General features: G+C 56.3%; 1 protein-coding gene across 1 annotated transcript; it reads right to left on the bottom strand.

Moving 5' to 3' along the window:
• Window positions 1-491: 491 nt before the first annotated feature.
• PDX1 (pancreatic and duodenal homeobox 1) lies at window positions 492-6,348 on the bottom strand. Its single transcript, XM_014843856.3, has 2 exons — window positions 5,834-6,348; window positions 492-2,121 (listed from the first exon to the last, which is right to left on the bottom strand). The coding sequence occupies exons 1-2, from the start codon at window positions 6,234-6,236 to the stop codon at window positions 1,676-1,678; spliced, it is 849 nt and encodes a 282-aa protein (XP_014699342.1). The 5' UTR covers window positions 6,237-6,348; the 3' UTR covers window positions 492-1,675.
• Between the last annotated feature and the right edge of the window lie 3,810 nt (window positions 6,349-10,158).

The following is a 10,158-nucleotide window of genomic DNA, read 5'->3' as shown; positions in this document are numbered from 1 at the left end:
TCAGAAGGCGTGTTCAGGCTCACAGCCGGGCTAAGACGCTCATCCAGCATGGGGAGGAGCAGAGAGGCCCCAGAGGTTGGAAGCCCACTAAGTCAGCCCCTGTTTGCCCCTAACACAAGACACTCTTGGCTCCAGGGGAGGAGATTTAGCCAAACCAACACTTCCTTTGAAAGAGCCTCAGAAAAAGGCCTGGCCCGAGATGCGGCTGTGGGAGGAAAGAGAGCCGCCCATGGCCCTGGCCAGCTGCGGGCTTCCGGGCTGGTCACTGTGCGGCTGGATGCGCTGCTCCTGGGCTCTGCGCCCACTCAGCGCTAGCCAGCGGTGCTCTGAACCCCCCATGCCGCTGGGCTATCATGCCTAAGAAATTCATCATGAGAAGTGATTCAAGCTAAAAAGGAAACAAAACCGAAAATCCACCAGCTCATATGCAGTTCCAACCCCAAACCCAAACGTAGTGTTTCTTAATTACTTGTTTTCCCTCGTTAGTATTGAAAATTAATGCGGCTTTAATTTTTTAAATGAAATGGAATCATTGCATCACAAGAAAGGTTTGATACAAAGCGAAGGGAATCTGTTTTCATCTCTTTCCGTGTTATCCGTATTTATTAAGCATTTTCCACAGACATCACCTGAACACAAGGCCCAGATCCTGAAAGGAGGAACTGACCTGGAAACTACAGACCTGTTTGTAAAGAATTGTTAGGTAATTTTAAATCTTTAAATAAAAGTAACCAGTTTTCCAAATTCCCCAACCACATATTTTTAAATCACTTCTAAACATGTGGAAATCAGACCGGCTCTGTGAATAATTTCCAAGGTGGGTCAGGCCACCCCGCTTGCCTTCCACAAAGCGACTCCCCTCCCCCGGCTCCCCCCAGTTCTGAGACCAGGAACTAAATCCACACCCTAAATAGAACGCTCCAAATATCTTCAGTTTTGTGATCACTCAGGGGTCCATCGTTCTCGCTCCAGACCCATTTCGCCTGCCCTCTCTGGAAGCGTTGGGCCAGCGGGTCAGGGACTCTCCCTCCGCCTTTACACTCCAGCCGAGACGCTGCCCGCCCACCCTCGCAAGAAGTTCTCCCTGCAGAGGAAAAGGTGCCGGTAGAAGGATGCGCGCTGGTGAAGGGCGTGGCTTTGCTAAAGGGATTTTAAAAGGAAGAGGAGGAGGAGGAACTACTCTATTCCACAGGCATCAATTTCACTGGGTCTTTGAAACCTCAGAAGTTTCCTCTCAATTATTTTTAAACGTTAAGGGGAAAGGCCGAATAAAAATGGCTGTTTCTGGTCGCTCCATCCCGCTTGCCTGCCGTGCGCTGGGGAGCGGTCCGATTTGTACAGTTTCTGTGGTCTTTTGAAGAGATGGCTTCTCTAAAGGACTGATGGGACCTGCACAACAGCGATGCACGTCGCCAATCCAACAATATCTCCAGACGAGGCCCCAGATATTACAGAAAGCGTCTTTTCTCCTTCCAGAAGGTCTGTCACCGTCTCACCACGGCGCCCCAGTTGGCACAGGCGCCTGAGAGCACTGTTCTCTCCTCCCGTCTGCCGTGGGCCCCGCAGCTCCCGCCCATTGAACCGCCAGGGCCGGTCGTCCACACCCGGGGCCAGGCCCGCTCCCCTCTCCTCTGCGAGTGGTTGAAGCCGCCCGGCAGGGAGGAGTGCCCATCTCTCACCGGGGCTCTTGCGGCCGCCGGGGCGCGACACCGGAGGGCTGCGGCGAGGTGCTAAGGCCAGGGGGCAGGCGGCCCTCTCGGGCTGTGGCAGGGACGGCAGGCGGCACAGCACCCCCGGGGGGCGGTGGTGGCGGCAGTGCCAGCAGCTCCTCGCCTGAAGTCACCGCGCAGTCTTGCTCCGGCTCCACGTCCCCACCACCCCCGGCGGCTGTCCCGCAGCTGCGCTTCTTGTCTTCCTCCTTTTTCCACTTCATGCGGCGGTTTTGGAACCAGATCTTGATGTGTCTCTCAGTCAAGTTCAGCATGACGGCCAGCTCTACCCGGCGAGGCCGAGAGATGTATTTGTTGAATAGGAACTCCTTCTCCAGCTCCAGCAGCTGCGCGCGTGTGTAGGCGGTGCGCGTCCGCTTGTTCTCCTCTGGCTCTGCAGCATAGGCACCGCCTGCGGGCGACACAGCACGTGAGCGTGGTCCCCGAGTCCCTGGCTCCTCCTGTCCTGCTCCTACCCACGCAGCCCAACGCTTCGGTCCCAATCATAGGAGCCCCGGCCCTCCCAGCCGCTCCTGCCACCGAGTCCCAGCCCCTAGCCTAGAGCCCAATCTGGGCGCACCCAGCCCTTCTCTAATACAGGCTGCCTTTTCGCGGAAGTCAAAGCTGCGCCACGTCTCTCCGTGAGCCCGCAGTGGCCTCTGTAAATGAGTGGTTCTCCAACGAGTTCATTTAACTCGTGTTTGGGTTGGTGCTGATTCAAATGCACATAATAGATATTTAAACTGACTCAATTCTACAATGCCATTAATACAGGACTTACTTTAAAAACCCACAACCTTCTGACGATGATCCACAGTAAGAAAAACATTTCAGATCACTACCCAGTTCATAGGCTGATATATAACTGACACAAAAAATTTCAAGACATAATACCAAGCTTTACCACATAGGATGCTATCTAATTTTTCCTATTGTTTACTGTTTCGTTTTTTAAAAAAATCAACCCAACAAATTGATTTCATGACCGACTAATGGGTGCAACCCTCAGTTTGAAAAGCCTTGAGCTAGTAAAAACCCTGGGATTATGATATAGAGTGTTATAGTTGAACATATATTATCTATGTAGCTATATTATTGTAATCAGTCCCACCTCAACAGCCGGTAAATTCTCTATAATTGTCATTTTAGCCTCTGTCGGGCCCCTGCCCTCGAGGAGAAGGGAAACGATTCTGGGCTCCCAGAAAGGTCGTTGTCAGCCCTGCCCTCTATGTCCGGGGCCCCAAATGCTGACAGAGGCGGAGAGGGTATGCATGGGGGACAGATCCCTGCTGGGGCGCTGAGAGCCCGCGGAGGCGGGAGTAGTGGTGGGGTTCAGGGCTGGGGGATCCTGGCTCCAAGCCCCCTTCGAGAGAAAGCAACGGCCCGGCCTGGCCGGGTAGGTCAGCGCCGCACGCACATCTGGTGTGTGCCGCTGGCCCCTCCAGGTCCTGATCTTTTCGCGTCTGTGCGCAATACCGACGGCGCAGTAAGTTCCACCAAAACTCCGGGAAGAGGCCTAAGTCGGCTTGTCTTAGGTCAGAAGTATGCGGCGTTTCTCTCGTGACCGCTGGCTAAGCCTTAGGGAGCTGAAACGCTAGAGTGTATGTGTTTGGGGGGAGGGTTAATTACAACATAGAGCCTCCCACTTCCCCCCGCGGAAAGGAGGCGCCCAGAAGCCAAGGCAGAGGCTAGGCCCCAGTCAGCGGAGGAGTCCTGCTCGCTGGGGGCATCTCCGAGTCTTCCACTGCCAAGCCTTCCTTGGCCTGGGAGGGAAGGAGGGAGCCTTAAAGGAACGTTGATAAAGGCAGTCCAACGTTCTTAAATTCAACCCACAACTTCTCCGGGTTCTGTCCCTCTTCAGCGGGCCCCACTAAGGTGCTGCGAGAGGGTGCGCGGGGGATCCACTACCCCAGGGGACTTGTGCCCAGGACGAATTGGCAGGGGATGGAGGCTGTTGTTGGTGTTACTGGGAAGATGTCAAGGGCCCCAGGTCTGCGCTCTTCCCTAAGGCGTAGGGTGAGGCCGTTTAGGGGCGACCTGGTCAGCCAGCGAGGCTGATGCAGTGCATTTTTTATGTCGTTTTCAAAAGTCCCTATTATAAGTATTCATATCCGTACTACTAATGAAAGCCTTTGGTCACTGCGTTTTCCCAGGGGCGTGAAACCCCACGAGGAGCGGCAGACGGGTTCACAAACCCTTGAAGTTCGGCTCTTCCGAAAGTTTCCGGGGAGGACCGCTCCGGCTGCGGCAGCACCTCCACCTCGAAGGCAGCTTCCAGGAGAGGGAGGGTGGGCTCCTCCCTGCGGGCTGAGCGCACAGGGGCTCAGAGGGCGCTGGCAAAGGCCTCTCCAGCCCCTGACTCTCCAGCCCGAGGATGTCACCCTTCCAGGGACCCTCCATTCCTGGGCAAGACTGCTGATGTTCCTTCGGATTTCACTTTCTGGCTCCTTGGGTCCACCCAAGCCCAAGCTCCACCCGAGCAGGGGTCACACCCTGTGGGGGAGATGGGGAAGTTACCACGCCTCTGGAGACCTCTTTCAGGGCCTCCCTCGCCTTTTTCCTGAGGAAGCTGCGAGCAGGACCGGGAATGTCGGAAACGCGCGTCCCCAGCGCGCTGCGGGAAGGGACCCCTCGGAGGGACCTCAGCTCCTGGCAGGAAACTACGGGCTGAAAGTCCCCCACTCCCAGTCGAGGGACGCCATTCTCCCCGGTTCCCAAGAATCCCGCACTTCCCAAGACTCCAGGCCTTTGGCCGGGCCCGCGCGCGCTGGGTAAGTACACAGAGGCGCCTCAGGTATCTGGCGCCCCCTTTGTTCGGGGTTTCGCTGGAGTTGGGGGAAGACTGCAGCCGAGTTTGGGCCCTGTCCTGTCTCAAGAGCTGCCCAGTCCTCACATTCAGCCTTCGAGAGAAAGAGAACTAGGGAGAGGCGAGCCCCAGGGACCCTGGGCAAGCCCAGACCCCGCAAAGGCCCGCATAGCTGCTCAGTGGTCAGTGTCAAGCAAGCCGGCTAGACCCGGCAGACAGGGCGCCGAGGAGGGAGAGGGAAGGGAGGGGGCGCCAGCTCGAACCTCTTTCCCCCTACTCCCGACTGTTAGTTGGAAGAAAAAGAAAAGTCAAACTAGTATTTGCAATGCAGGTGTGACCAGAAGTGGCTGAGGCGCGGTAGCGATAACATTGTCTTGCAGAGGTGGCGCAGGCCACGCAGGAACTCGCCGCCAGCTCGGGGCGGGGAAGGGACCTGCGGACTGCTCCGCATCTCCGCCTCTGGGGAAGACCTGTTCCACGCCGGCGCCTAGGGCTACGAGGAACCAGGGCTCCCGTCTCCCTGAGCCGGCTATGCAAAGAGGGCATCTCCTTCCTCAAACTTACTTGCTGGGAAGCAGCGCGGGGAGACCCTTTCAAATGCTTTTGTTTGTTGAAAAATTAATTGGCATCGCAGACGCCTCTCCCAGCTGCCTGGCTCCGAGGGTGAGCGGCCTGTCCTCGGCCTTGGGGTGACCGCCCCTACCCGCCCCCCCCCCCCCCCCCCCCCCCCCGCCCAACAGCTTTGCAGGCTTGGGTGCACTTTTCCTTCCCTGCTTTTCTCCATCTACCGGGGGGTCCCCTGAGTCTGTCTGCCTTCTCTAATGAAGCTGCCCTGGAGGGCTGCAGAGCGAGAGAGGGCCCGGGGCTCTGAAGGCGCGCTCTGGTCGGGATCAGAAGGATCCCAAAGCCCTCCTCGGCTTCCTCAGCGCGAGCTCCTGGGAGTCCTGGGCGGGCGGATCCGCCGGCTGGAGGAGGATCCTGAGGGTCCAAAGCTTTTGAGCTCGGCCAGGCCTTGGCTTGCATGGAGCGCGCAGGCTCCTGGAGTTCAGTGTACAGGAAAGGAAGGGGTTTAACCTTCCAGGAAGAGAGTTGAATGGAAAAGACGCTCCACATTGGACCAGAAAAGAGCTTCTGTGAAGGATGGCCACATTGGCTCTCTGTGTAGTTTAGTCTGACCCTGGGTTATCCATGGGGATTGGGAACGCGAACTGGGAGAGGGTCCTGGGGAGCGCTTGGAGGTAGCGGCAGCCGGGCTGAGGGAGGGGGATGCGGGGGCGGGGGGGGGGGGAGACAAAGGGGCCCCGGAAGCCAGGCTTACCTGCCCACTGGCCTTTCCATGCGTGAGCCTTGGTAGACTTCATCCATGGGAAAGGCAGCTGGACGCGGCTGGGCTCCTCCAGGGCGCCTGGCTCGGCTCCATCCGGGAAGGGCCCGGCCGGCGGGTGGGGGAGCGCGAGCTGAGCAGGGAGGTGGTGGTGGAGGTGCGCCACCACGGGGTCGTCGGCGAGGGGGGGCACCTCGTACGGGGAGATGTCCGGGGGGCTGCCCTGCTCCAGCGCGCCCAGGGCGCCCGGGAACGGGGGCGGCGGCGGTGGGGGCTGGCGGCCCATATACAGGCACGCAGGGGGGCTGGCGCTGAACTCTGGCGCGGGGCCCCGCTGGAACGCGCACGGGTCCTTATAAAGCTGTGTGGCCGCGTAGTACTGCTCCTCGCCGTTCATGGCTGCCGCCCGGGCTTGGGTACCGGGAGCAGGGAGCTGGAGCCGGAGACGCGGAGCTGTGCGGCTCTGCCACTCCGGGCGCCACCCCTGCTCGCTTTGACAGCTCCCCTCTGCTCGCAGAGGGAACCCGCCGCCGGCGGGGACTGGCGGGCCGGCCGCCGCGCCATAGGCTCCACGGCGCCCCACGTGGCTCAGGCTGGGGCCCTTATTGGCCTGGCTGGCTGCCTTAAGAAGCAAGGCCCAGGTACTCAAGAGCACCTGCATTTGTTTCAATTTTCTCTCCTAGCTGAGTTTCTGCACACACATGTACGCGCAGCTGGCAGTGCTCTCCAAAGCGGGGCACGCATGAAAACATTAGAACTTCTCTCCATTTAGAAAAACGTATTTTCATCATACGTTGAACGATCTATTTCCCTTGTACGTTTGATAATGTACATAATATATTAGTTCATTAATATACTTGATAAATGCGCATATATTGAGGTGGTACACAAACTTTTTTTTTTAAGATTTTATTTTTCCTTTTTCTCCCAAAGCTCCCCAGTACATAGTTGCGTATTTTTAGTTGCGGGTCCTTCTAGTGGTACACAAACTTTTTTTAAATGTTAGGGAGCAGGGTCCAAAAGTTTGCGGACCCCAGCTCTGCAGGTCGGCGCGGTTGGTTCTCTTATTTATGACATCTGTACACATCCACCAACGATGTCGGTGAGTTAGCACATTCAGATCCGGCTTTCTTCGTCTGTTTTTATCGGTGTCTGTGCTCTGGGGACTTCTGGAGTGTAAACTGTAACTTCAGAAATACGCACAGTGGCTTTTTAACTTTTTTAAATTGAAGGGCAATATTAATTAAATTTGATTTTTGGAAATTGGGGCTCCTTTGGCCAGCTCAGAATGCAGTGTCCTAATGTGGCAAGGGGGAAAGGAGTAGCGTCCGCTCTTGCGGCTGGGAGGCGGGGGCAGGAGGCTGGCACGGGGTTTTCAGATCCTTCATGGCTCTGCCCTGCACGGATCCCGCGACCCGGCCGGAGTCCGTCAGCCGGAGACCGTTTACTCCGAGCACGATTGAAATAATGCAGGCCCGAGACAGGAGAGGAGTGTCTAGAAAAGAAAGAAAAGCACTGCGTTTTTATGACGACGTCAGTCTTCGGCCCCCACGGGCTCAGTAACTTCTGGATACTCTAGGGTCCTGAGAGACACTTTTTGGGACCGAATGGTGCGGACCGACTATCTCCGGGTCATGGTGCCACCCAACCCCCGGCCTGGGCATGAAGAACGCCGCAGGCCCGGGTGCTCGGGGCGTCCCGGGAGGCCTCAGACCGGGCCCTGCCGAAATGACCACATTCCTCGAAGTACCACGGACAGCTTTGCAGAAAAGCCTCGGCAAGAGGGAGCGTGAACCACATGGAACCAGCAAGAGAAATTCTCTGCAATCCGATTCTGCTAAACTACAAACTGCATCCAGTGCTTTCCGAGGTAGTTTTTAATGTATTTTCTCTTAGGGGAAATGTTTGTGTTTAAAATGCGTACTGATTGAGTGTGCTACGCTGAAATACTCATTTGCATTTAAAAGCAAAAAGCCAACTAGGAATCCGGACTTCTCTGCAGATTCCTTCTCTTGTTGAGATGCTGGCGCCATCTCCACATTCGCGCGTGGCTGAGCGCTGGGCAGCGGGTGGTCGGCGGGAGCCGGAACGCCTGCAGCTCCCGGGCTTGCTGATGTCCCAGCTCTCGCCGGAGGGCAGGCTGAGGCAAGCCGGGCCGGTGGGGGGAGTTTCGGCGATTTCTTCAGGGAAAAGGGCCACCTGCGGTCCTAGGGGGCCAGGAAGTGAAAGGCCGTGGGACCTGCGCACCTAATCTCTGCGCGCCGGCGTCAATGAGTCCATTGTTCGCCGCGGCTGCGGAGGACCCGACGCTATCACCCGGGCCGCGAGTGACCACATCGATCAGGAGGGCAGGGCCGGAGGGGGTTGCCCGGCCGCGGCGTGTTGACCCTTGGAGATAAACTGCCCAGTCGCCGCGGGTTGACTTGGCGACGCGGTTATGAGCGGGCCGCGAGCTCCGCCTGGGACAAAGATCGGCCACCTTTCCCCTCCCCCTCTCTTTTCTTCCCACTCCCCCCCCTCGCCAGCCCCCCTCCGGACTCGGCTCGCAGCCCCCCTCGCCCCCGCTCCCTGCCTCGCCCGCCACCCCCGATCCGGAGTGTTTACTTTGCACTTCTCGTCTAATTGCACATTTCTGTAAATTGGTCTCCGTTTCGATGCTTCATTTGCTCCCATTTAATATTTTTGCTCGGCCCTGCAGAAAGAAAAGAGACGTTCAGCAGAAAGCAAATCCGCCCGCCGCGCTCGAGGGTATAAAACCCGGAACCCCGAGCTGAACGAAACGTGGGGGCTGGGCGGGGGGTGGGGGGGGGTGAAGGCGCTCGGCGCAGGCGCCTTCTCACTTTCACAGTTCGCATTTGGGGCTGCCTGCGACCTAAAGACGTGACCCAGGAAACAGAGGTCAAACAGCCATTTATTCTTCGTCTTGGGTAGGACGGAGCTAACAGGATTTTGGGGTTGGCTAATTATAACGTATATCCGTATAAAAAAACGCGCCCCGCGGAGCCCTCCGCTGAGCGAGACCGCGTGTTGTGTTTCTTGTGTGGACACGGCTCCTGGTGCCATAAAAGCGCCGAGTCCATTACAGGTGAAATGCGTTTCCGCTCTGCCTCCCCGCTGACGCCCGCGCCCCCCCTCGCCTCCCACAGGCCCCGCAGCGATACCGAGCCATTAGGCGAGCCCCTTGCCGAGCCATTTAACAGCAGCTCTTATGGATAAATAAACAAAAAAGGCTGTAAACCAATTATAGTGTGGACAGTGAAAAAGTCGTTTATTAGCGGGACGTCCTGATAGCCCTCGCTGATACTGGAGGTCCTCGCCTGCCCTCTCCCCTCTACCCCTTCCGGAGACACCGTTTGCGCCCTGGAGAACACGGGTTACCTTGTCCTTGGTAAGTGGCTGAGTCTTCTTCGGTGGTTCCACAAGCATGCCAAGGGATGAATTTGGCTTAGTGATAAGAATTTTTAAGCCACTGTATTCCGTTAAAAAGGGGGGAGGGAGGGGGGAACCTCAACTCCAAGGATGTGTTTATAATCAATTTGTGTGGGATTTAATTTGTTATAGTCATTTTTATAATTAATTTGCTGTTAAAAATAACAGTGAGGGGCGGCCAGGGGGCGTAGTGGCTAAGTACCACTGCTCTGTTTCGTTGGCCCGGTTTGACAGTCTCTATCCAGGCGTGGACCTACACACCGCTCATCAAGCCACGCTGTGGCAGCGTCCTGCCTACAAGATAGAGGAAGATTGGCACAGATGTTAGCGACAATCTTCCTCACCAAAAAAGTAAAAAATAAAAACATTGCACCATGAGTTTAAACACTAAGGCAAACGATGTATGTAATGAAAATGCTCCTCTCATAATTTACTTTGAATTTTTGTACATTAACCTTTCCTTCAGTGAGCACTTGTGCAGGCCAGTTTTTATTGCCCCCACCCCCTATTTCCTCAGAGTCTGGTACCCAAGTTTGAGAGGGGCCAAGAAAACCTAACTCATTTGGGAAAAAGGACCTCAGAATTTGAAGCCAAGGCTTTCCCATTGATTTTTAGGGCAAAACAAGCCAGCAAAAATAACTGGAGAGTTGAAATTATTTTCCAGAAAATTCAGCCCCCCCCAACAAGTGTATAGATAAATGTAGCCTAAAAATCGAATTTATTGGACAATTGTCTTGTTCGCTACCTCACTGGCTCTCTCCCGCATGAAAGAAGAGAAGAAAGGGCAATATGGGAGGCTCTGTGAGCCCCTGGACTCTGCTGCGCTGCTCACGTGCTCCACCGCTTGGTGCTGCCTCCCCAGAAATGGGACCCCAGACACCAGCACTCTG

The sequence above is a fragment of the Equus asinus genome, chromosome 11 (assembly GCF_041296235.1).
Source record: "Equus asinus isolate D_3611 breed Donkey chromosome 11, EquAss-T2T_v2, whole genome shotgun sequence".
In the NCBI taxonomy this organism is placed as follows: domain Eukaryota; kingdom Metazoa; phylum Chordata; class Mammalia; order Perissodactyla; family Equidae; genus Equus; species Equus asinus.
Note: the sequence above shows the minus strand (reverse complement) of the source record. Positions and strands in the feature narration are given on the sequence as shown.

Excerpts from the sequence above, each read along its gene's own strand:
- PDX1 (XM_014843856.3), bottom strand. The coding sequence starts at position 6,236 with ATGAACGGCGAGGAGCAGTACTACGCGGCCACACAGCTTTATAAGGAC. Across the intron at positions 2,122-5,833 it reads ATGGAAAGGCCAGTGGGCAG|GCGGTGCCTATGCTGCAGAG; the intron begins GTAAGCCTGGCT and ends TGTCGCCCGCAG.